At 48.0% G+C, this 27,305-nt stretch overlaps 1 protein-coding gene across 15 annotated transcripts in view; it reads right to left on the bottom strand.

Moving 5' to 3' along the window:
- Positions 1-27,305, bottom strand: part of sema4ba (sema domain, immunoglobulin domain (Ig), transmembrane domain (TM) and short cytoplasmic domain, (semaphorin) 4Ba) — a 636,623-nt gene that overhangs the window by 37,544 nt on the left and 571,774 nt on the right. For all 15 annotated transcript variants that reach the window (XM_038813267.1, XM_038813268.1, XM_038813272.1 and 12 more), the window contains 2 exons: positions 25,518-25,675; positions 5,193-5,374 (listed from right to left, as the gene is read on the bottom strand). In XM_038813267.1, coding sequence (XP_038669195.1) covers positions 5,193-5,374; positions 25,518-25,675 — 340 coding nt within the window. The remainder of the gene's footprint in view (positions 1-5,192; positions 5,375-25,517; positions 25,676-27,305) is intronic.

The raw sequence follows: 27,305 nt of genomic DNA on the forward strand, positions 1-27,305 counted from the left end.
CTCATGGTAAACCTCTTAGGGGAGAGCAGCAACGGTGCCGTTACCATGGCACCCAGGCTCGTACCTCTACATGACGCCATCTCCATTCTTTTCCACGCCGCCCCTCCCCCCTCCATCACCCATTTACGCACCATTGACACATTGGCTGCCCAATAGTACCCCAGAAGGTTGGGCAGTGCCAGCCCACCTCCATCCCTTCCTCGCTCCAGGAACACCCTCCTCACTCTCGGAGTCCCATGTGCCCACACAAAACTCAGAATACTGCTAGTCACTCTCCTAAAGAAGGCCCTGGGGATAAATATGGGCAGGCACTGAAAAAGGAACAAGAACCTCGGAAGCACTGTCATTTTGACGGACTGCACCCTCCCCGCCAATGACAATGGCAGCATGTCCCACCTCCTGAACTCCTCCTCCATCTGATCTACCAGCCTGGTAAAGTTATGCTTGTGGAGAGTCCCCCAGTCCCTGGCCACTTGCACCCCCAGGTACCTAAAGCTCTCCCCTGCCCGCCTAAGCGGGAGCCTACCAATTCCTTCCTCCTGGTCTCCAGGGTGCACCACAAACACCTCGCTCTTGCCTAAGTTTAATTTATAACCTGAGAAGGTCCCAAACTCGGCTAGTAACTCCATCACTCCCGGCATCCCTCCCACCGGGTCCGCCACATACAGTAACAGGGCGTCGGCATACAACGACACCCTATGTTCCTCTCCACCTCGCACCAAGCCTCTCCACCTCTCTGAATCTCTCAATGCCATCTCCAGCGGCTCGATTGCCAGTGCAAACAACAAGGGGGACAGGGGGCAACCCTGCCTGGTCCCTCGGTAAAGCCGGAAGTACTCCGACCTCCTCCTATTCGTGGCCACGCACGCCATCGGGGCCTCATATAGCAGCCTCACCCATTTAATAAACCCTTCACCAAATCCAAACCTCCCCAACACCTCCCATAGGTACCCCCACTCCACTCTATCGAAGGCCTTCTCCGCATCCAGTGCCACCACTATCTCTGCCTCCCCCTCAATCGCCGGCATCATAATGACATTCAGCAATCTCCGCACATTCGTGTTCAGCTGCCTTCCCTTCACAAAACCTGTCTGGTCCTCGTGCACAACCCCTGGCACACAGTCCTCTATCCTGGTGGCCAGGATTTTTGCCAGCACCTTAGCGTCCACGTTGAGGAGAGATATGGGCCTGTATGAACCACACTGCTGGGGGTCCTTGTCCTTCTTTAAAATTAACGAGATCAGCGCCCGTGACATAGTCGGGGGCAAAGTCCCCCCCTCCCACGCTTCATTGAGTGTTCGCACCAGCAAGGGGCCCACTAGATCCACAAACTTTTTATAAGATTCCACCGGGAACCCATCCGGCCCCGGTGCCTTCCCTGACTGCATCTGCCCGATCCCCTTAACTAGCTCCTCCAGCTCAATCGGCGCACCCAACCCCTCCACCTTCTCCTCCTGCACCTTCGGGAAAGAAAGCCAGTCCAGGAACCTCTCCATTCCCCTCCTCTCCCCCGATGGCTCCGACCGGTACAGTTCCCCGTAAAAATCCTTGAAGACCTCATTCACCTCTACCCCCTTCCGCACCACATTCCCACTCTTATCTCTCACTCCAGCAATCTCCTTAGCCGCATCCCGCTTACGCAGCTGATGAGCCAGCATCCTACTCGCCTTTTCACCATGTTCGTACACTGCCCCTTGTGCCTTCCTCCACTGTGCCTCCGCCTTTCTAGTGGTCAGCAAATCAAATTTAGCCTGCAGGCTGCGCCTCTCCCCCAACAGTGCCTCCTCTGGTGCCTCTGCATACCTCCTGTCCACCTCCAGCATCTTTCCCACCAGTCTATCCCTCTCACTCCTCTCGCTCCTCTCCCTGTGTGCCCGGATGGATATCAGCTCCCCACGAATTACTGCCTTCAGGGCTTCCCAGACCATCCCCACCTGAACCTCCCCCGTATCATTCACCTCAAGGTACCCCTCAATACTTGCCCGGACCCTCCTACACACCTCCTCCTCCGCCAACAACCCCACATCCAACCGCCACAACGGACGTTGGTCTCGCACCTCTCCCATCTCCAACTCTATCCAATGCGGAGCGTGGTCGGAGATTGCAATGGCCGAATACTCGGCCTCCTCCACTCTCGGAATCAGTCCCCTACTCACCACGAAGAAATCTATCCGAGAGTAGACCCTATGTACGTGGGAGAAGAAAGAGTACTCGCGTGCCCTCGGCCTCACAAACCTCCATGGATCCACTCCACCCATCTGATCCATAAACCCTCTCAGTACCTTGGCCGCCGCCGGCCTCCTACCCGTCCTAGAGCTGGACCGATCCAGTGAAGGATCCAACACCGTATTAAAGTCCCCCCCTATGATCAGATCTCCCGCCTCCAGATCCGGGATCCGTCCCAACATACGCCTCATAAAGCCCGCATCGTCCCAATTTGGGATCTTTGCGCAAAAATAACGGCTGAAGTAACTTTCAGTCCATCAGTCAAAGTTTCTCACAAAGAATAGTTGTATTCTTCGTTTAACTATTACCATCTCAACACAAACTAGTTATTTATTTTATAAACATATAAACTCAGCACAATACTGTAAAGATTGCATCCAAAATTGACCCATTCTGATGGGATAAGATGAATGTGGGTCTGTGTGAGAACGGATGTTATTTTAAAAATTATTTTTTGGGGACTGTCACATTATTTTGTGTGTGTGTGTGTGTGTATCTGGTGTTTTGGCCTAGAACATTTAAAGGTGAAAGGTGTTAGATTTATGCATTTGTATTGAGATATTATGGTGCATTTGAGGTACAAGTAAGTAGCCAAGTTTAGAAATTTGCATTATGAGATACATGGGGATTTTTTTCAACTATACAATTTTAAAGGGGAGTAACGCACTTTTACAACTTACAAAGGTTTCATAAGTAAACATGAGAAGGCTATTAAATATTATTTGACTCGAAAGTGGGGCCAAAGGAAACATGAAAGTTTTAAAAAATATTTTGGTAACATAGAGCTCAAAGGAGTGCTAAGGACACTGGTGTGGATGTGGAGATGCCGGCGTTGGACTGGGGTGAGCACAGTAAGAAGTCTTACAACACCAGTTTATAGTCCAACAGGTTTGTTACAAACACTAGCTTTCGGAGCACAGCTCCTTCCTCAGGTGAAGGACAATGGCAAAATAGATTAAGGGGAAAAATTATATTTGAGGAGAGATGTTCAGTTCATTTGGTGTTGGCCGAGTCCTTTTGGGGGGAGTATTTTGGAAGACTTTTTAAAAAACTGTGTAACTGTAATCTTGTGTGCTTAGGTTTTCTTTACTTCTTGTTTATAATTTTTTTACTTTTTAAAATCTCAAAGTATAACTGCTGAGATCACTTGCAACAGCTTGTGAATTGTTTTCTCAGGCCTGCAAGAGATTTGAACTGACAGGAGGACCAAAGTTATTGGCCTGAGACTGTCAACATTGATAACCACATTCCTGAGGTCGTCGACAGCTTCACATACATTGGATCAACCATTACCAGCAGCCCGTCCCTTGATGTTGAAATCAGCACGAGGATTGTCAGCTGTTGTGTGAAAGTTGAGAAGTCGAGTGTGGACCAGCAGCAAACTAACCAGGAAAACAAAGCTCTGTGTGTTTGAGGCTTGTGTTCTCACCATCCTCATTTACAGTACTGATGGATTGAACAATTTATGCAAGCCAAGAGGCTGAAAGATTCCCACTCCAGTTCCTCAGATCGGACAACTCCTGGTTAGAGAGTAATTCCGAATATGGAAGTATACCAGCACCCAGGCATCCCCAGCATATTTGCCCTCTCGAATCAGGGGGGACCATGTTGGCTAATTCGAGGGAGCAAACGGATGAAGACTGAATACATAAAGCAATTCTCCAGTGGGCTTGCTATTAGTACAAGTCTAACAGGTTGCCCATGTCTGCAATACAAAGATATCTGCAAACAAGACTTCAAATTGACTGGGATTGGGGTTGATGCTTGGGAAGTCCTCACTGCTGACTAGAGCGCTTGGAGAAATGCATTCAGGAAAAAGCAGAGGACAAAACAAATGATGAGATGGAGAAAAAGAGAGCCCGCCGGAAGGAAAAAAACTTCAATCGATTTGGGCCAATGCTATTCATCTGTGCCAACCGCGCGCGGAAGGGGACTGCACTTATGAACTGACGTCTACAGCCACAATGGATAATGTTCAATACAGAAGTGACAAACACCCCGGGTGCAGTCCATTGATTTCCAAGAAGGACGGATGCCAATAAAATAAAAATAAGACGTTTTACAACACCAGGTTAAAGTCCAACAGGTTTGTTTCGAATCACTAGCTTTCGGAGCACAGTTTTCCATGTTCTTCCTCCCAAAATGAATCACTTCAGTTTTCCACTTTGAACTTCATCTGCCATCTCTCCGCCCATTCCACCAACTTGCTATATATTCTTTTGATGTTTAACACTGTCCCCACAGTTTACTATGCTTCTAAGTTTTGCAAGATCCACAAATTTCTAAATTGAGCCTCTTCCTTCAATATTCAATCTTCCCTTAATACTCAGCACCCAGTTTGCAGTCCAGCCATTCACCTGAGGAAGGAGCTGCGCTCCGAAAGCTAGTGATTCAAAACAAACCTGTTGGACTTTAACCTGGTGTTGTAAGACTTCTTACTGTGCCCATCCCAGTCCAACGCCGGCATCTCTACATCAATAAAATAAAACTCACAGTAGATATCTTCAGTGCGATTCTCCGTCGGCAGGATCCTCCGCTTCACCGGCAGCGCACCAATGCCTGCGGGTTTCCCAATGGCATGGGGCTGGCCACAATGGGAAACCCCATTGGCCGGCTGTGAGAACGAAGAATCCCGCTGCCGGCAGGGACGTACCGCGCAGGATAGAGGGGCTAGTGGGACGGAGAATCCTGCCCCTTAAGTCTTAAACTATGTACTATCAAAATACAGGAAGTATTTTGGCATCTGACCATGAAGTATGTGGGGATTGGGGTTACAATTTAAGGACATACAATGATTCTGTAATCTCCCACATCCTTGTAAATCAAGCAGAAGCTTTGAATATTGTCAGAGTCCAAGTAAACATTTTGGAAATTGGTACATTATTGAAAATGACTTTCAAAATCAGATGTTCTGATTAAATTAGGACAATTGAGAGGTTATAGATTCTAGTGTTCAACTCACATACCATTGGGAAGTAAATACTCCATAAAAGGTTGTGTTTCTCCAATATTCTTTTCCTGGAGAGAGAACAAACATGTCCTGAATAACATTAAACGGGAAGCCATCATCAGGAAGCGAGCAGGAGAGCTGGGCTTTCAGGAATGTTGTCCACCTTTTCTGGAGCACACGTTCTCCTCCTAGATCTCCCTGAGGAAACATTTGAATCATGATTATTATTAAGAGTCACAATTAGCAGTATGCAATAGATCTTAGAAGAGATTATAACACTTAATCATCATACAATAGGTGTAATTCAAAACTTCAGAAACAACAAGACCCTCAGCATTTTGGACATCACAATCTTAAAATTTTTTAAAGCTAAGTGTAACTCACAAAGGACACAACTTCACAGAATTGGCTACGGCGCAGAAGGCAGGTCTGCACCGGCTCTCCATAAGAGCAGCTCACTTAATGCCCCTATAATCCTGCACATTTTTCTGGGGAACAATCTGATTCCCCTTTGAATTCCGCAGACTGAACCTGGCTCCACCGCAATTTCAGGCAGCACATTCCAGACCTCAAATGCTCGCTGTGTCAACTAGTTTTTTCTCATGTCACTTTTGCTTCTTTTGCCAGTTAAATCTGTCAAATATTTTAAAACAGTCCTAACGTCTCTAATGTATTTTCATAACTGACATTCCTCATCCCTGGGACCCTCTCATGAATATTTTCCACACTCTCTCCAATGTCTTCTGCACTCTCTCTTCACATCCTTTCTAAAGTGCAGCGTCCAGGACGGAACATAATATTCCAGCTGAGGCTGAACTAGTGTCTTATACAAGTTCAACATAACTGTCTTGCTCTTGTACTCTATGCCCCTATTAATAAAGCCTCCAATACTATATGTGGGCAGCACGGTAGCACAAACGGATGGCACTATGGCTTCACAGCACCAGTGCCCCAGGTTCGATTCCCCGCTGAGTCACTGTCTGTGCGGAATCTGCACATTCTCCCCCTGTCTGTGTGGGTTTCCTCCGGGTGCTCCGGTTTCCTCCCACAGTCCAAAGACATGCAGGTTAGGTGGATTGGCCATGCTAAATTGCCATTCGTGTCCAAAAAGGTTAGGAGAGGTTATTGGATTACAGGTATAGGGTGGAAGTGAGGGTTTAAGTGGGTCAGTGCAGACTCGATGGGACAAATGGCCTCCTTCTGCACTGTATGTTCTATATTCTATATGCTTTATTAGCCTCTCTCTTGTACATATACCAAGGTCCTTCTGCACTACCTTCAGAATTATATCCTTTATTTTATATTGTTTCTCCATGTTCTTCCTACCAAAATGAATCGCTTCACAATTTTCCACTTTGCACTTCATCTGCCACCTCTCCGCCCATTCCACCAACTTGTCTATGTCCTTTTGACTTTTAACACTGCCCTCCTCACAGTTCACTGTGCTTCTAAGTTTTGTAAGATCCACAAATTTCTAAATTGAGCCTCTTCCTTCAATATTGAATCTTGTTTGCAGTCTAGCCCCATCATGACTAGTTTATCCAGGGACTGATTTACCCCAGTCGTGTACACCAAGACTGATATACCCCAATGTCTATGCACAAAGAACATGCAAAATAAAACAAGGAAGGGAAATACATGTGATATTTTGCTTGTATAAGAACTCTTTTCCTCAGGTTCCCATTTTATTCATTAAAATCAGGAAATGGTGAAGCCAAAGTTCATTGTCCTCTTGAGCAACTCAAAACAAACCAATGGCAGCACCAATAGCAGTGGCAACTTGTCATTAACTGGTTCCCCGTTATTATCACATCAATGCGACATTTAAGAGTGAATTTTACAACAACGCTATTATCTTGTTCGATAGTGTCATTAACAATGATGGAGACTATTGATACAGAGAGCAGCTAATTCACAGGAGTGAGAAGCTTTGAATGGTCAATCTATCAAAGAAATGTATTCTTCATGCGTTCTCTTTCCTGCTGAGATTCACATACAGTTCCACAATTAAGGAAACATTACAGTTCTATCACCTTGTTAACAATTGCACTGACTACATCAAGACCACATCAATTGAAAGAATGAAAGCTGACAGAAAACTGGGACTATTTGATCAAATCTTCACATCCAAATTATTGAATGTCACAGAAAGTTTCAGTAATTTCTGGTCCTTTATTTGATCGGTTCAAGATATTCAGAGAGCACGGTAGGATTGATTTTAACTGAGAGTGGTTGCTTAGCAGATGGGAAATGGGCCGAGTGTGAAACCAAGCCTGGGTGTGTGGGGGAACGAGTGAAAGGGAAGTACAAAGCAGAGAGGCTGAACTCTTCCTGTGGGTCTCCACAAATGACAGGTTGATGTGGCCTCCTCAGTCTTCAGAAAAGCCTGCACTGAGTGGAGTGAGGTGATGGTTGGCATTGTACTCAGATGTTTACAAGGCCATCAGGGTCTCATTGACATCAATAAAAGTACTGAAATCTGGCCTGGTTTAGACAGGCACCTCACAGCAAGCAGCTTAAAATCACCGCAGCGTGAGTAACTGACTCCTATGAGGGTGTTGCGATGTAAACTGGTTCAATCGCTGGATTACATGAGGAGGTGGGGGTGGGGAGGAGACATTGTTCACCACCCCCGGTAGGAAAGTTGGGCTGACTGATTTGAAAAAAGGCTGTCCTGCAGTGGTAATATGCTGGAGCAGCCTGAATGAGCAGAGAATGCGACTTCTGCACCCTTTGTTTTATTTCTTCATGGGATGTGGGCGTCGTGGCTAGACCAGCATGTATTGCCCATCCCTACTTTCCCTTGAGAAGGTGGTGGCGAGCTGTCTGCTTGAACCATGCTGTCCCATGTGGTGTGTCTACAATTCGTGATGATTTGGAGGGAGTTCTCGGATTTTTACTCAGCGACAGTGATGGAATGGTGATATATTTCCAAGTCAGGATGGGTGACTTGGAGGGGAACTTCTCATGTGTCTGCTGCTCTTGTCCTTCTACGTAGTAGAGGTCTTGGGTTTAGAAGGTGCTGCCTAAGGAGCCTTGGTGAGATCCTACACTGCATCTTTTCGATGGTACATATGGCTGCCACTGCGTCAGTGGTGGAGGGTTTGAATATTTGTGGAATGGGGAGCAATCAAGCGGGCTGCTTTGTCCCAGATGTTGTGGAGCTTCTTGAGTGTTGCTGGAGCTGCGCTCATCCATGCAAGTGGAGAGTATTCCATTACACTCCTGACTTGTGCCTTGTGGATGGTGGACAGGCTTTGGTGGGGTCAGGAGGTGAGTTATTCTCCACAGAATTCCTAGCCTCTGACCTGCTCTTGTAGCCAAAGTATTTATATGGTTAGTCCAGTTCAGTTTCTGGCCAAAGGTAAGCCCCACGATGTTGATAGTGGGGGATTCAGCAATGGTAATACAATTGAATGTCAAGCTGACATGGTTAGGTTTTCTCTTGTTGGAGGTGGTCATTGCTTGGCATTTGTGTGGTGTGAATGTTGCTTGCCACTTATCAGCCCGACCCTGAATATTGCCCAGGTCTTGCTGCATATGGACATGGACTGCTTCAGTATATAAGAAGTCGAATAGTGTTGAACAATGTGCAACAAACACCCACACTTCTGACCTTATGTTGGAAGGAAGGTCATTGATGAAGCAGTTGAAGGTGGTTAAGTCTAGGACACTATCCTGAGGAACTCCTGCAGCAAAGACCTGGGCTGGGATTCTCCCCTACCCGGCGGGGCGGGGGGGTCCCGGCGTGTCAGAGTGGCGTGAACCACTCCGGCGTCGGGCCGCCGCACCGTTAGGGGCCAAGCCCTCACATTGAGGGACTAGGCCCGCGCCGGAGTGGTTCCCACTCTGCCGGCTGGCGTGAACGGCCTTTGGCGCCACGCCAGCCGTGGCCGAAAGGACTTCGCCGGCCGGCGTAAGACCGTGCATGCGCCGGAGTGTCCGCAGCTGCTGACGTCATACCGGCGCATGCGCAAAGGAGAAGACCACGGCGAAGGCGGAAGAAAAAGAGTGCCCCCACTGCACAGGCCCGCCCGCCGATCGGTGGGCCGGGATCACGGGCCAGGCCACCGTAGGGCACCCCCCCGGGGTCAGATTGCTGCACGCCCCCCTCCCCCAGGACCCCGGAGCCCGCCCGCGCCGCCAATCCTGCCGGTCAGGTAGGTGGCTGAATCCACGCCGGCGGGAGAGGCCTATCAGTGGCGGGACTTCGGCCCATCACGGGCCGGAGAATCGTCGCGGGGGCCCGCCGACCGGCGAGCCGCGATTTCCGTCCCCGCCGAATCTCGGGGGGCTGAGAATTCGGGACACGGCAGGATTGACCCCTGGGGGGTCGGAGAATCCCGCCTCTGATTCTGAGATGATTGACCTCCCAACAACCATAACAATCTTTCTTTATGCTAGGTATGACTCCAACCAGTGGAGAGATTTCCTGATTCCCATTGACTCCAGTTTTGCCAGGACTCCTTGGTGCCATACTTTGCCAACTGCTGCCTTGATGCTCAGGGCAGTCACCCTCACTTCACTTCCGGAGTTCAGCCCTTTTGTCCATGTTTGAACCAAGGCTGTAATGAGGCCAGGAGCTGAGTTGCCCTGGCAAAAGTCAACTGAGCATCAGTGAGCAGGCTATTGCTAAGTAAATGCCGCTTGATAGTACTGTTGATGGCACTTTCCAATTTTTTCCTCAGGCAAGGAAGTCCTGCTCTTGTGAGCATTGACTGGCAGTTGTGTAGTCCCAGCAATGCCAGACCTCATTGCCAGACTGGCCACTGCTGGGATCACAAGCTGTCCTGAGGAGAAGGAACATGAATGCTGGACTGAAAGGTGAGTCTGGGATCTTTGGGTGCTCAAGGATCAGGGACCTTCAGGAGGGGTGGGGATGTGGTGGTGGCAGGGGCGCAAAGGCGGTGGAACATCTTGGCAGGGGTTGGGTTCCCTCAATGCTCACTCTTCAACAGAGATACTCCATCTTCCTTCCTGCCTTTTCACTCAAGCTGGTGAAAAGCCAACCCTACCCACTCTCCCCTACCTTCCACCGCATGATGGCGTCAGAGGTGAAATGAGGCCCTTAATTAGCCTCAAGTATTAATTTAATGGCCTCAATAAGCCTAAGGGCAGGCGGGCTGGATGATGTATTATCTGACCATGAATTGTGTTATGGAGGATAGCTTGGGCATGGGCAGGAAAGCGGTGGGATATATCCACCCATCCTCTTTACAGGCGACCCCCAACCCCCAAACATACCTGTGGAAGGAGGTGGGAGTTGTTAAATTCAACTCTAATATTACACTTTGCATACATAGAAAGTAATATTTTTAATGACTTCAGGATAATTGAGATAATTCATTCACTGACAATATTTAAATGGGGAATTAGTTAATGTGAAGTTATATATTTCCTGCCAAAGGACAAATGCTGACTTCTGTGCTGAATGAGGAGGGGCCATCATGAGAATTGAAATGATTATTTTTAAGTTGCTCCTTAAAACCTGCCTCTTTAAACAAGCCTTTAGTAATCGGTCATAAAATTCCCTTACGTGACCCGTTGACCAATTCTGTTTGATAATGTTCTTCCGAAGGAAATTGGAGTACTTTACAACTTTAAAGGCTGTTTTATAAATTTGAGTTGTTGTTGGTGAGCTTTTTCACAATTACTGCCTCAGGATAGATTTTAATGATCGGAAACCTTCTTAGTGTCTAAATTATTAATGCATTATCATCATTATCTGCAGAAGATCTGCTTCGTTTTTGGGCGGCACAGAGGTGCAATTGTTAGCTCTGCTGCCTCACGGCGCCGAGGACCTGGGTTCAATCCTGGCCCCAGGTTACTGTGTGGAGTTTGCACATTTTCCTCGTGTCTGCGTGGATCTCACCCCATAAACCCAAGAATGTGCAGGGCAGGTGGACTGACCATGCTAAATTGTCCCTTAATTGGAAAAAAAAAGAATTGGGTTCTCTAAATTTAATAAACAAACATTAAAAAAAAGAACTGCTTCGTTTATGGGCAGTACGGTAGCACAGTGGTTAACACAGTTGCTTCACAGCTCCACGGTCCCAGGTGCAATTCCCGGCTTGGGTCACTGTCTATGCGGAGTCTGCACGTTCTCCCCGTGTCTGCCTGGGTTTCCTCCGGTGCTCCGGTTTCCTCCTACAGTTCAAAGATGGGCATGAGGTCCTGCAGCAGGAGTTCAGGGAGCTAGGCAGAAAGTTAAAAGACAGTACCCCCAGGGTTGTAATCTTGGGATTACTCCCTGTGCCACGTGCCAGTGAGGCTAGAAATAGGAAGATAGAGCAGCTAAACACGTGGCTAAACAGCTGGTGTAGGAGGGAGGGTTTCCGTCATCTGGACCACTGGGAGCTCTTCCAGGGCAGGTGTGACCTGTGTAAGAAGGATGGGTTGCATCTAAACTGGAGAGGCATAAATATCCTGGCCGCGAGGTTTGCTAGTGTCACACGGGAGGGTTTAAACGAGTATGGCAGGGGTGTGGGTACCGGAGCAATAGGTCAGAAGGTGACAAAATTGAGGGAGAACTAGAGAATAGGGCCAGTAGGCTCTGAGGAAGAGCAGACAGGGAGATGTTGCTGAAAACAGCAGGACTAGTGGCCTGAAGTGGAGATGTTTTAATGCAAGAAGTACAAAAGGTAAGGCAGATGAACTGAGAGCTTGGATTAGTACTTGGAACTATGATGTTGTTGCCATTACAGAGACCTGGTTGAGGGAAGGACAGGATTGGCAGCTAAATGTTCCAGGATTTTGATGTTTCAGGCGGGATAGAGGGGGATGTAAAAGGGGTGGAGGATTTGTGCTACAGGTTAGGGAGAATATCACAGCTGAACTGCGGGAGGACACCTCAGAGGGCAGCGAGGCTATATGGGTAGAGATCAGGAATAAGAAGGGTGCAGTCACAATGTTGGGGGTCTACTACAGGCCACCCAACAGCCAGGGGAAGATAGAGGAGCAGGTAGGTAGACAGATTTTGGAAAGGAACAAAATCAACAGGGTTGTGATGGGAGACTTTAACTTCCCCAATATTGATTGGGACTCACTTAGTGGTAGGGGCTTGACGGGGCAGAGTTTGTAAGGAGCATCCTGGAGGGCTTCTTAAAATAATATGTTGATAGTCCAACTAGAAAAGGGCTACACTGGAGCTGGTACTGGGGAATGAGCCCGGCCAGGTGGTAGAAGTTTCAGTAGGGGAGCATTTCGGGAACAGTGACCACAATTCAATAAGTTTTAAAGTGCTGGTGGACAAAGATAAGACTGGTCCTGGGATGAATGTGCTAAATTGGGGGAAGGCTAATTATAATAATATTAGGCAGGAACTGAAGAACCTAGATTGGGGGCGGATGTTTGAGGGTAAATCAACATCTGACATGTGGGAGGCTTTCAAATGTCAGTTGAAAGGAATTCAGGATCTGCATATTCCTGTGAGGAAGAAGGAAAAATACGGCAAATTTCGGGAACCTTGGATAATGAGAGATATTGTAGGCCTCGTCAAAAGAAAAAGGAGGCATTTGTCAGGGCTAGAAGACTGGGAACAGACAAAGCCTGTGTGGAATATAAGGAAAGTAGGAAGAGTCAGGAGAGCTAAAAGAGGTCACGAAAAGTCATTGACATATAGGGTTAAGGAAAATCCCAAGGCTTTTTACACGTACATAAAAAGCAAGAGGGTAGCCAGGGAAATGGTTGGCCTACTGAAGGACAGGCGAGGGAATCTATGTGTGGAGCCAGAGGAAATGGGGAAAGGAATTAAATGAATATTTTGCATCAGTATTCACCAAAGAGAAGGAATTGGTGGATGTTGAGTCTGGAGAAGGATGTGTAGATAGCCTGGGTCACATTGAGATCCAAAAAGATGAACTGTTGGACGTCTTGAAAATTATTAAGGTAGATAAGTCCCCATGGCCTGATGGGATCTACCCCAGAATTCTGAAGGAGGCTAGGGAGGAATTTGCTGAGGCCTTGATAGAAATCTTTGGATCCTCACTATCTTCAGGTGATGTCCCGGAGGACTGGAAAATAGTCAATGTTGTTCCTTTGTTTAAGAAGTGTAGCAAGGATGATCCAGGGAACTACAGGCCGGTGAGCCTTACGTCAGTGGCAGGGAAATTACTGGAGAGAATTCTTCGAGACAGGATCTATTCCCATTTGGAAGCAAATGGACGTATTAGCGAGAGGCAGCACGGTTTTGTGAAGGGGAGGTCGTGTCTCACTAACTTGATAGAGCTTTTCGAGGAGGTCACAAAGATTGATGCAGGTAGGGCAGTGGATGTTGTCTATATGGACTTCAGTAAGGCCTTTGACAAGGTCCCTCATGGCAGACTGGTGCAAAAGGTGAAGTCACACGGGATCAGGGGTGAGCTGGCAAGATGGATACAGAACTGGCCAGGTCATAGAAGGCAGAGAGTAGCAATGTAAGGGTGCTTTTCTGATTGGAGGGCTCTGACTAGTGGTGTTCCACAGGGATCAGTGCTGGGACCTTTGCTGTTCGTAGAATATATAAATGATTTGGAATAAAATGTAACTGGTCTGATTCATAAGTTTGCAGACGACACACAGGTTGGTGGAATTGCGGATAGCGATGAGGACTGTCAGAGGATACAGCAGGATTTAGGTCATTTGGAGACTTAGGCGGAGAGATGGCAGATGGTGTTTAATCCGGACAAATGTGAGGTAATGCATTTTGGAAGGTCGAATGCAGGTAGGGAATATACAGTGAATGGTAGAACCCTCAAGAGTCTTGACAGTCAGAGAGATCTAAGTGTACAGGTCCACAGGTCACTGAAAGGGGCAACACAGATGGAGAAGGTAGTCAAGAAGGCATACGGCATGCTTGCCTTCATTGGCCGGGGCATTGAGTATAAAAATTGGCAAGTCATGTTGCAGCTGTATAGAACCTTAGTTAGGCCACACTTGGAGTATAGTGTTCAATTCTGGTCGCCACACTACCAGAAGGATGTGGAGGCTTTAGAGAGGGTGCAAAAGAGATTTACCAGGATGTTGCCTGGTATGGAGGGCATTAGCTATGAAGAGGGGTTGAATAAACTCGGTTTGTTCTCACTGGAACGACGGTGGTTGAGGGGCGACCTGATAGAGGTCTACAAAATTATGAGGGGCATAGCCAGAGTGGATAGTCAGAGGCTTTTCCCCAGGGTAGAGGGGTCAATTACTAGGGGGCATAGGTTTAAGGTACGAGGGGCAAGGTTTAGAGGAGAGTACGAGGCAAGTTTTTTACACAGACGGTAGTGGGTGCCTGAAACTCGCTGCCCGAGGAGGTGGTGGAAGCGGTGACGATAGTGACGTTTAAGGGGAATCCTGACGAATAGGGTGGGAGTCGAGGGATACGGACCCCGGAAGTGCAGAAGATTTTAGTTAGATGGGCAGCATGGTCGGCACAGGCTGGGAGGGCCGAAGGGCCTGTTCCTGCGCTGTGCTTTTCTTTGCAGGTTAGGTGGAATGGCCAGGATAAATTGCCCTTAGTGTCCAAAAGGTTAGGTGGAGTTACTAGGTTACAGGGACAGAGTGGAGGGGTGGGCTGAAGTAGGATGCTCTTTCCAAGAGCCGGTGCAGACTCGATGGGCCGAATGGCCTCGTTCTGCACTGTAAATTCTATGTTTCCATGTTTTGGCATTGGATCATCTCACTCAAGAACTGTAGACCCGAATTGCGTTACCCCAGAATTGTACAACAGGACTGGGTTACTCCAGAATGGTACACCAGGACTGGGTTACTCCAGAATTGGAGACCAGAACTGTGTTATCCCAGAACTGCACACCAGGGGCAAAATTCTCCCCTACCCGGCGGGGGGTCCTGGTGTAGCGGAGTGGCGCTAACCACTCTGGCGTTGAGCCTCCCCAAAGGTGTGGAATTCTCCACACCTTTAGGGGCCAAGCCCTCACATTGAGGGGCTAGGCCCGGCGCCGGAGTGGTTGGCGCCACTCCGCTACGCCGGGGCCCCCCGCACCGCCGGGTAGGGGAGAATCCAGCCGCAGGTTACAATAGAATTGCACACCAGCGGCGAAGTTCTCCGACCCCCAGCAGGGGGGGGTCAAAAATCCTGCCCCCGCCATTTCCAGATTTCTTCCACCCGCAAAAAGTCGGCGTGCCGCCAATCCCGCCGCCCGCCTCGGAGAATGGCGGGGCCCGGCGGGAGACTACGGGTTTCTGTGCTGCCGTTATTCTCCGGCCTGGATGGGCCAAAGTCCCGCCGCTGAGAGGCCTCTCCCACCGCTGAGGTTTGAACCACCTCTGGTGGCGGCGGGATCGGTGGCGCGAGCGGGGTTGGGGCCCACCGATCGGTGGGCGGGCCAGTGCCGTGGGGGCACTCTTTCTCTTCCGCCGCCGCCACGGCCTCCGCCATGGCGGAGGCAGAAGAGAATCCCTCAGCGCACATGCGCCGGTGGTGACGTCAGCGGCAGCTGCCGCTGACGTCACCACCGGCGCATGCGCGAACCGGCAAAGGCTATTCGGCCAGCCCCGGCGCCAGGCCTGAAAGGCCGCTGGTGCCGGTTTTCGCGCCAGTCGGCGTGGTGCCAACCGCTCCGGTGCGGGCCTAGCCCCTCAATTCCGCACCTTTGGGGAGGCCCGACGCCGGAGTGGTTGGCGCCACTCCCCTACGCCGGGACCCCTTGCCCCGCCGGGTAGGGGAGAATGCCGCCCCAGATCTGTGTTAGTCCAGAATTATACACCAGGACTGGGTTATTCCAGAATTGTACACCAAGAGCAGGTTTCTCCGTCCTGCTGCATCCATTTTCTGGTGCGGCGCACACGCCCAGCAGCAGGATCCGTCCCGGTAGCTGGCCAATAGGATTTTCCATTGTGGGCAGCACCACACCGTCGGGAAATCTGCGGACACTGCCGGTGATGCGGAGGATCCCGCCAACGGAGAATCCAGCCCCAGTACTGGATTACTGCAGAATTGCACACCAGTTTACTCCTGAATTGTAAATCAGCATTAGATTACTCCAAAATTATAGATTAGAATTATAGATCAGAATTGGATTACTCCTAAATTAAACTAGTTGATACAGAAATGCTCTCGAGGTGTACCTTATTTCACATATGAAGACCCCTGCCCAGGTAATGGACGTTGTGGCTTACCCAGGTTTTATATGGGGAACAGGGTCTGTCAGATGTTGATAAATAGAGTCTGGGGCAGACCCCAGCTGTTGGCCATGTTCTCGTTGAATTGAGTAACTGCCTCTCCCAATAATTTGATATTTGCAAAGACTATCATACTGTAATATCTCGACCAATTCTGAAACGCTTACAAATATCTTTACTGGAATATCTCCAAGTATTTCCTGGATACGCTGAAGCAGGTCCTCTCGAGGTTTGCCAGTTATCTATTAATTGTCTTTGACATTTCCCTTTACATCACAATTCATCACTTAATAGACGAGATCAAAAGGTAGGTTTTCCCTGTTCACGTTTGGAAAGTACACATTTAAACAGAGTGATTTAATCACTTTCAACAAAAATAAATGAATTGCGTTCGACACTAGTTGCTGGACTGGGAGCTTTGAAAATGCAGTTTAGAAGTAAATAAATAAATAAAAATAAAGAAATAACCATATCATTACAGCGATACTGGGCCTAAAAAACACTAACTTATTGCACTCCCCACAGAGGTGAAGGTTGTTCCCCTTTCTGTTTGGTATACAGATGATCACACATTCTTACAATTATTTGAGCAAACAGTACCCAGGCAGTAACCTGCCACGATACAATCACAGAAGAAGGCTCATCGGCCCATCGTTTGTACCTGTGCCAATTTTAGTTCCAAATTTACTGCAAACCCATTTCCCTGACCTTTCCCGGCACCTTTCAGTATTTCTTTCTTCAGTTATGAAAATGTAATTAGCAGCTGCAAAATGAATCTTAGAGCATTTTCTGAAAGACTTATTTTGCAAATTATTTTTTTTTCCAATTAAGGGGCAATTTTGTGTGGCCAATCCACCTACCTGCACATCTTTGGGTTGTGGGGGCGAAACCCACACAAACACGGGGAGAATGTGCAAACTCCACACGGACAGTGACCCAGGGCCGGGATCGAACCTGGAACCTCAGCGCCGTGAGGCAGCAATGCTAACGACTGCGCCACCGTGCTGCTCCCCAAACGTAGACCAACCTTAACGGCACCTTGAGGGAGTCTCCCAGGGCATTGGAGATCCCCAGGTGGCCCGGGAAAGGGCAGAGCAGTCTGGAATTTCCCCTCGCACCTGGGCACCCTGGCAGTCTTTTAGGGGCACTGCCAGGGTGCCAGGTTGGCATTGCCAGGGGTCAGGCCAGGGGTGCCATGCCAATCGGAAAGGTGCGAGTTTAGGTTCCCATGGGCAAGACAAGGTTTGGAGTGGGGGAGTCCAGAAAGTGGGGGTGGGAAGAAGCTCAGGGCTGATGATCAAAATGGCGTCCCGATCTGTGAATATCCATTCTTGCTGATGAGATCAGCTCACTATGAGGAAATCTCTCTATGTGCGGCCTCAGTGTGGAGAAACTCCCTGAGGCCAAACAAACTGGGCAAGCTGCCGTTGAATATCGTGGTGATTCTCGGTCCGAGAGCGGACTCAGTTTTAAGTCGCGCCCGAAATAGATCTCAGGCCACAACAAATCAAAAAGTCTCAACTCTTCGAACATTTTGTTTGACCTCCTGAGCACCCGAGTTGTAATCAGGGGTTTCCCTCAAAGGAGAAAAAAACTGCGTACTATTTTCAGATCCTCTCCCTCATATCTTTCACCGGTACATCGATGATTGAGTGGGTGTCACTAGCTGCACTCCTCCTGAACGAGAAAATGTCAGCAACTTTGCTTCCAACTACTTTTTAAAAATAAATTTAGAGTACCCAATTCATTTTTTTCCAATTAAGGGGCAATTTTAGCATTGCCAATCCACCTAGCCTGCACATGTTTGGGTTGTGGGGGTGAAACCCACGCAAACATGGGGAGAATGCGCAAACTCCACACAGCCAGTGACCCAGAGCCGGGATCGAACTTGGGACCTCGGCGCCGTGAGGCTGCAGGGCTAACCCATTGCGCCACCATGCTGTCCTTGCTTCCAACTTCTAAAGCCACCTCATCTTCACATGGCCTACAAGTGGCTCTTCCCTTCTCTTCCGCAATTTCTCTATTTCTAATTCTGGGGATAGGGTGTTCATCACTGTCAAAAAGACGACCAACCCCGACAACGAGCTTGATCGTACATTCTTCATAGAAGCCCCCCCTCCCCCCCACCCACATTTCCTGGAAGAATTCTCCTCCATTCTTCTAGTTTTTCCAACTCTATTGCATCTGTTCTGTAAATGCTACATCAGATTATGATGTTTTCATTTTTCTTCAGTCAAGGATTTCTCTCCACTGCAGTGATAAAACCCTTGACCGTGTCCCTCCTATTACTGCGGTTTTACTATTACTCTTTCCCTTTCATCTTGAAACCGCAATAGATTTCCCCTTGTAGAACTTCCTCCCCACCAGCCCCAGCATTCAATGGACGATTCTCTTGTCACTTCTACCATCTCTTGTACCTTGCCACGACCAAACGCATCTTCTGATCCTTCCCCTTTCAGGGTACCAAAGGAAGCCTTGCATTCCATCGTCTCCAGCACCTGTTCTTCTTCCCCCGGCCACCTAGCTGTGCAAGCACAGGAGGTGCAACCCTTGCCCTTTCAAATCCTCCCTTCTCACTGCCCAGGGCCCCAAATAACTCATTCAGAACGAAACAACAATCTGTTTGTCCTTCTTCAAATTTTAGATTATTCGATTTGCTGCTCACCTTCTTTGCAGCGAGACCAAAGGAAGATAGGGTGATTGTCTTGCTGAACATCCCATTTGGCCCACAAGTGTAACCCTGAGTTTCGGGTTGCTTGTCGTTCAATCCCACATCCCACTCAATGCAGGCTTGAAGGATAACACTGCATCTTTCTACAACCTTCTGGACTGGAGATGGGGCTAACCACCTCAGATCTCAATATCGCTCCCATTCACGTTTGGGCAGCGGTGGAGGCCAGCGTCACCAGAGACACTTGAAAATTTGTAGCATACAAGGCCATGGACCAAGTGCTGGGAAATGGTATTTTAATAGATAGGCGCTTGATGACTGGCACAGACAGAATGGGCCGAAGGGCCTCTTTCTGTGCTGTAAAACTCTATGACTGAGAGTTGAAGGTTCTTGTGAACTGGTGTAGAGGCCCTATCAGTACATGGTAGGTGAGCTAGGTGCTACCTGCCTTTCTACAACCAAATTCCCAGGAGCTTCCTCCTCTTTTCCAGGTTTTCCAAGCTTCCCGGTTCCTTGTTTTTTCTGTAATACTTTGCTTCAAATAAAAACAGAAAATGCTGCAATTTCTAGCAGGTCAGGCAGCTGATACCCCCATGTTTCATCTTTTATTGCCAGGCATGTCCCATTTTCAGCCTTTTGATCTTCACAGCATCACCCTATTTGTCACTTAAATTCTCCTCCCCTTGATCGTAACGTAGACGTCTCCTTAACTGGCTTTCTAACTGCACCCCATCCACCCCCTGCTCACTGACTCTGTACCTGCTTAAAGGCTGTTCATTTTCAGCATCCTCCAGCTCTGGTGAAAGGCCACTGACTTGAAATAACAGCCTGGGTTTCCACACAGAGGCTCACTCTTCCTATGCTGTTCAGAGATGACAAAACCTAAGAGTACAGGGCATCTGGATGTTCTGCAGCTTTAACTGCAGGGTTCCTGTAAAGTTTCCATTCGCTTTCTCACCTACAAGCTGCCTGACTGGCAGGCAGAAGGTTTGTTGGGTGAGAAGCCCACTTCACAAGGCCGCAAATAAGGAGATCAGAGATCATTGGTGGTAGTGGGGTGGAGGCGGGGTGGTTGGGGGGGAGGGGGGGGGGGCAGGAGACAGACTGCTGGGCTAGGGTGGGATTGTGGTGTGGGGGAGGTTACTGGGTATCTTATCGGGCCTAGATAAAATGCTACCACTCCTCTTGGCTCACAAGTCCTGCTGCAAGAGCAACTACCTCATGGATCCAATCCTTCTCTTTGGGCAGCACGGTAGCACAAGTGGCTAGCACTGTGGCTTCACTGCGCCAGGGTCCTAGGTTCGATTTCCCGCTGGGTCATTGTCTATGTGGAGTCTGCATGTTCACCCCATGTGTGCGTGGGTTTCCTCCCACAGTCTAAAGACGTGCAGGTTAGGTGGATTGGCCATGATAAATTGCTCTTCATGTCCAAAATGGTTAGGAGGGGTTATTGGGTTACGGGGATAGGGTGGAAGTGAGGGCTTAATTGGGTCGGTGCAGACTCGATGGGCCGAATGGCCTCCTTCTGCACCAAGTTTCCCATGATCAGGGGATGCGAGTTACAAACAAGAATAGCTGATTAAAAGAGACAGGCAGCCTCAAAATAATATTTGAAAGAACAACCTACCTCCAGCGAGCAGACTGAATGCCACCCAGTTTTGGGAGTCGAGGGTCGGCCCATTCGTGCCCTTTCTCTCCCCCAGATGCCTCCCGATCCGCTGAGAATTTTCCAGCATTTATTTCAATTTTTTTGCAATGACCAGTAAAGAAACAGCGGTGTCGTCAGACCAATCTTTTCTTTTAAATTTAGAGTACCCAATTATTTTTTTCTAATTAAGGGGCAATTTAGCGAGTCCAATCGACCTAACCTGCACATCTTTGGGGTTGTGGGGGAGAAACCCACACAGACATGGGGAGAATGTGCAAACTCCACACGGACAGTGATCCAGGGCCGGGATTCGAACCCGAGTCCTCAGCGCGCAGTCCCAGTGCTAACCATTGCCCCACATGCCACCCGTCAGACCAATCTTAACAACTCAACAGCCTGTTCTCCCAGTTCAGTGCAGGCTACGCACTGTCACCAACTTTAAGTGTAGGTTACAAATGTTGAAAACACTAATCCCAATTACAGATCACGGTTTGAAACTCAGTTTGTACAAGGAAAACATCAAACAAGAGCTATTCTGTTATGAACAGCATACAGATAATACTCATCCTGGACATTCTTTGATAGGTGACTTTTATGTTTCTAGTGATGACAAGCAAGGATTAGTATCATGAAGTTAATACTGTAGACACTGCTATGTAATACAGACACTGTGCATTTGAAGATATCGCTGTCACTTGAGCCGACAGAGTTCCTCAGCCTTCAGCGCCTTGGGTAATGCTCATAATTAGCGCTTTCCTACCACCAATATTCTATATAATGGTGTGCTACTTTCTAAGGATTAGCATCAACCGGTATTAACATCAGACTGTCAAATCTCCTTGTAATTTTAATCACCATCAGTAAGCGATACGTTTCACTAATGATACGAGCTCATCCTCTCGGGCTGAATTTGACTGTGGGTCTCCAAAGACAATTGGTACTCAACAAGATCCCCTTCTTGTTCAGCTGCATCAACTAGTGCTATCAAAATCCCACAGTTCCAATGGTGAACTGTTGGAATTATGTGAGGCTGTATCCGAGCAGCTTATTTTACCAGCTGTATGCAAATACAATCCAAATCAGTTTGTCTAAATATAGAAGTCTTTGACAACGAGACATATTTTCGAAGTCTAATCACTTGCTCTTCTCCTTTTGTGAAACAAATCCTAAATGTGCCATGTCGCTGTATTATAGTTGCAATATCACAGACCTCGATGTAAGTAGAATATTGCTCGTCATCTGTTACATTCAGCTGCAAATTTAAACTTGACATGGCCACCAGATGTCCCAGAATGCATTCTTATATGAACATACACATTAGGAGCAGGAGCAGGCCATTCGGCCTATGGGGCTTGCTCCAACATTTAATTGTGGTGATTGTGGCCTCAATGGTATCGTTTGGAGTTCATTTTAATCTACCCATCTGGCAAGATTGATCAATTTGGTCGGCCCTTATGCATCCCGCCCCACTTAACTGCCCACTGACTTCAGGGTGTACAGCTGGCCGATGACCTAAAACACCCCATCTCCCTTTCAAAGGCTATAAACAGCTATGATCCAATTCCCGAGCCATCGGGAAACTAGTTTTTACCGGGGTTGTTCCCCGGGGTCTCTGACCACAATTTTCTACGAGTTGAAATTTCACTCCTGCCCACCAGCTAGATTGGTAGCTTTGGCCGGGAGGCCAACAAGCTCCAGGTAAATGGGTCTTTCTCTCTGAAAAATGCTTTCAGATACATCGCCTGCCTCAAAGCCTCCTTGTCCGAATTCAATTCAACCCCCAAGACTGTGAAAAGTGAATAGCTCATTCCTGCCAGAGTCTCAAAGCTGTATAACTCCCTCCAACCTTCAGTCCTTTCTTAGTCTGATAATCGTCAGGCTTCTAAATCCCAAGGATTACCGAGTCACTAGTTCCTGATTTCAAACCTGCACAATGTGTCATCATTTTGGTTTCTCAATAAAGGAAAAACCGCAAAGAAGGTACAATTGATATTTGTGATTTATAATCGTAACCTCATTCCATGTGTAAGCACTAAACTGACTAGACCTAATCTCAAACTTAAAGAGGGGAACAAATTGCTGAGATGCCTATGAATGTGTGCACTTGGGTTAAGAGATCAGAAATAAAGGATGAGATTCAGCGGACTCGAGTTAAAGTCTATTAACAGCGCGTTTAGCGGGTGTTTCTTGATGCCTGCAGCACCGAGAAAGACCCCGCTATTCAATGGCATTTTGCTGGGTTTCTTTGGCCTTGGTGATGAACTCCTCAGCAGGACCACTCTTTAAGCAATTTCCTACTCGCCCGACTCGCCAGTGCAGGAAGACAACACTCGAGCGAGGGCAACATTTTTACAGGGAACCCCGATCTTTCGGCGTCCACGCTCAGGCTCCCCGACACTACACCCAAACTACCTCTTCTGGGGTCCTCAAGCCCCCCATCCCACCTTTAATGGACAAGGCCCCTGGGCCTGACCGCTGGCATGGCCATCCTGGCAGTGCCCCTGCTGGCCTGACATTGCCACTCAGACACTTTGGCCAGGGTGTCAGGCTGGCTGTGCCAAGGTGCTCAGTTACCAGGACACCACCCCACCCAGTCCCCGCCCACCCAGGGCCCCAAGCACGGTAGCACAGGGGTTAGCACTGTGGTTTCATAGCGCCAGGGTCCCAGGTTTGATTCCCAGCTGGGTCACTGTCTGTGCGGAGTCTGCATGTTCTCCCCGTGTCTGTGTGGGTATCCTCCGGATGCTCCGGTTTCCTCCCACTCAGACGTGCTGTTAGATCATTTGGACATTCTGAATTCTTCCTCTGTGAACCCTAACAGGCATCGGAATATGCCGACTTGGGCTATTCACAGTAACTTCATTGCAGTATTAATGTAAGCCTACTTGTGACCATAAAGAATATTATTATAAAAGTCCCCAGTGAGACCCGAGTTGCCATCAAGAATAGTTAATGACCAGTACCAAACGGTAAGGCCTTGCTGGTGAGACTGGTGAATCCGAGCCCCGGCTGAATTGACTGAGCGCATATTTAACCCGCCTGAATCTTGGCCAGAGAGAGCGAGATCCAGATCGCAACGCCTCATGAGATCCCATTTGGACCCGGTGGGACGTTTCGAATGGCGCAGTTCCAGATGGAGGCCTCTCGCGATATTCATTGACCTCGTCCCGACACCAGGACGAGGCCACTGAATCGCGCCCATAGAGTGAAAAGGGACAATCCCAACGCATACTAGTTCATATTTTCATGTGTTAATATTTCTTTTTTGAGGAAAAAAAGACTTGAAATTATAAAATCCGTGGTCAGCACGGGGGCGCATTGCTGTCTCACGGCGCCGAGGTCCCAGGTTCGATTCCGGCTCTGGGTAACTGTCCGTGTGGTGTTTGCACATTCTCCTCGTGTTAGCGTGGGTTCCGCTCCCACAACCCAAAGATGTGTAGGGTAGGTGGATTGGCCAAGCTAAATTGCCCCTTAATTGGAAAAGATGAATTGGGCACGCTAAATTTATTTAAAAAAAGAAATTATAAAATCCTTTTTTATAGGGTGGCATGGTGGCACAATGGTTAGCATTGCTGCCTCATGCCTCTGAGGACCTGGGTTCGATCCCAGCCCCGGGTCACTGTCTATGTGGTGTTTGCGCATTCTCCCCATGTCTGCATGGGTCTCACCCCCGCAACCCAGAAAGATGTGCAGGGCCAGTGAATTGGCCACGCTGAATTGCCCCTTAATTGGAAAAAGAGAATTGGATACTTTTTTAAAAACATCCGAGATGGCATAGTGCAGAACGCTCACTGTACTCTCTAGTCCCGCAGTGGGATTTGATTCCATGACTGAGACATGAGGGTGCTACCAACTGAGCTACAGCCTCAAGAGTACGGGTATCGTTGTCAGGGCCGAAACTTCTTTATCAAACTTAGTTACCTGCTGCAAAACAGAAAATGCTGGAAAACTCAGCAGGTATGGCAACAGATGGAGAGGGTAACAGAGTGAACATTTCGAGTCCAATATGACTCTACTTTGGAAACTCAAAACCTTAGCTCTGTTGCTCTCTCCACAGACCTACTGAGGTTTTCTCGTATTTCCCGTTTTTATTTCAGATCTCCAGCAGCCGCAGTGTTTTACTTTTAAAATGGCAGGTTAGGCCACGCCACAGGATAGTTCAGCATCAATCACATCCATGTGGGACTGGAGTCAGGTAGGCCAGGCCAGTAAAGACTTCAGACTTTTTTCTGTAAAAGACATTGGTGAACCACTTGGATTTTGATTATATCTTCCTATTTTTACTGACGACTTTGTGTTTCTGGACTTCAAATTCTGAAATTATAATGGTGGAATTTCAACTTAAATTCTCTGGAATTACTAGTCTAAAACATTACCATTCCCGGCTAAATTAATTTCTCAATCTAACACGGGGCAGCACGGTAGCATAGTGGTTAGCATAAATGCTTCACAGCTCCAGGGTCCCAGGTTCGATTCCCGGCTGGGTCACTGTCTGTGTGGAGTCTGCACGTCCTCCCCGTGTGTGCGTGGGTTTCCTCCGGGTGCTCCGGTTTCCTCCCACAGTCCAAAGATGTGCGGGTTAGGTGGATTGGCCATGCTAAATTGCCCGTAGTGTCCTAATAGTAAGGTTAAGGGGGGGGGGGGGAGTTGTTGGGTTACGGGTATAGGGTGGATACGTGGGTTTGAGTAGGGTGATCATTGCTCAGCACAACATCGAGGGCCGAAGGGCCTGTTCTGTGCTGTACTGTTCTATGTTCTAACTGTCAAAGTACAGAAAGAGAAAATCCTACAAACAGTGCCTTATGGCCTATAATTTAATAGGAGCAATAGGTCAGTATGTTTTACATTACATAAAGTAAACTTTTGCACCAATTACTAGAAACGGGAATCCTTTGTTCCCTCCAGGATTTTTCAATTACCGTACAGACTTGGGCTATCCGTGATACAATCGTGTTCTCAAAGAAGTCAAATTCTTTGCCAGTTTCGCTGAAGAAGAAATAGACTTTTCCGTCGTCTCTACCGGAATTTTTTGCAGGGAATCCCTCCCGAATAAATTCGGAACCTACAAACCCTGGATCTGCAAAACATAGAACGGACAGTTTAAAAATATGTCTACCTCCATGAGTTGAATACAAACCATTGGCCGTCCCCTGCCTTGGGAGGCAAGGCTGCAAAGCAATGCTAACGTTTAACTGGTGCTCACTTCTTGAATGAGGCCTTTCTTTATCAAGTGATCTTGGATTGCTTTAAATGCTGAATAGCAACTGCTGTGTAGAATCACAAGGTTACGGGCCTGACTTTTATCCTACTGAGCTCAGCAGCACATGATGATCCACCCACTAAAATGATCAGGCGTAACATTCCTGCATTAATTCATGGTCATTGTCGTAGAGAATCCTGGCGCAGGAACCTACGTTATACAGGTCAATGTTCACACTGAATACCTGTACTCAACAAAGTGTCCTCTGTCTGGACAGTGAAAAATGGATAAAGACAAGACTTTGTTTGAAATTAGTGTTTTATTTAATCTCAGCCAGGCTCAGTCAAACACTGCCGGTGATCAGGAAAGCCCAAATGGAAAGTGTTGATACTTTTAGTGCAGCTATGTCACCAGGAAAGAAAAGCCTGCATATGCATTGCCTGTAATAAGGGCCCACTGTCTATCAAATCTGTCAGGAGTGCATTTGGAGATTTGCCTCAGGGTCCAAATTCGAGTCTGTTGAATTGAGTGACTGCACCACGATTGAGGTGTCCTCGATGTCTGCAGCTACGTTGTGCAGCCACCTCTTACACAATCCTATTATTTTCAGACAAGTCCACATTCAAACATTTCTATTTCTTTTCCCGAGGAAAATTAGTGCATTACAGCCCTACAAAGTGAATACTGCAATATATTCATTAACAGTTGGAGGGCTATGCCTGATGGGTTCAAATGACCTCGAATTATAGAGGGAAAAGCTCAACATGCTTTTTTGCAGACATGTCATACTTGTTTGGTAAATGGATCAGTTCAAAGATTGTACATCTGATTTGCTTCTATTATTTGTGCTCACACGGCAGAAGCATGTCGTACCTCAACATACCTGACTTCAACTCTATTGAACCTTCAGCGTGTTATTCTGAGATTCAATGGCAACTTTTGGTATTCAGTACCAGGATAGGAGAATTAGGCAGGACACATGGGGTTGACAAGACAGGAGTATTTGGCAGGACAAGCCAGTTTGGCGGGGGGAGGTTTGGTATGGAGGAGACTTTGTTATGAGTAGAGTTTGACATGGATGAGAGTTTGGTCGGGGGAGAGTTTTGTAGGAAAAGAGTTTAGTAGGCAGACAAGTTTCGTAGGAGGAGAGTTTGGCAGGGGGGTATGCTGATGGGAGGGGAATTTGAAAGGGGAAGAGTTTGGTAGGAGGGGAATTTGAAAGGGGAAGAGTTTGGTAGGAGGGGAATTTGAAAGGGGAAGAGTTTGGTAGGAGGAGAATTTGAAAGGGGAAGAGTTTGGTAGGAGGGGAATTTGAAAGGGGAAGAGTTTGGTAGGAGGGGAATTTGAAAGGGGAAGAGTTTGGTAGGAGGGGAGTTTGAAAGGGGAAGAGTTTGGTAGGAGGGGAATTTGAAAGGGGAAGAGTTTGGTAGGAGTAGAGATTGATAGGGGGAGAGTTTGATCTGGAGGAAGAATTCATAGGGGGGGGAGTTTAGTAGGGGACGAGTTT

Source organism: Scyliorhinus canicula, chromosome 12, assembly GCF_902713615.1.
Source record: "Scyliorhinus canicula chromosome 12, sScyCan1.1, whole genome shotgun sequence".
NCBI lineage: Eukaryota > Metazoa > Chordata > Chondrichthyes > Carcharhiniformes > Scyliorhinidae > Scyliorhinus > Scyliorhinus canicula.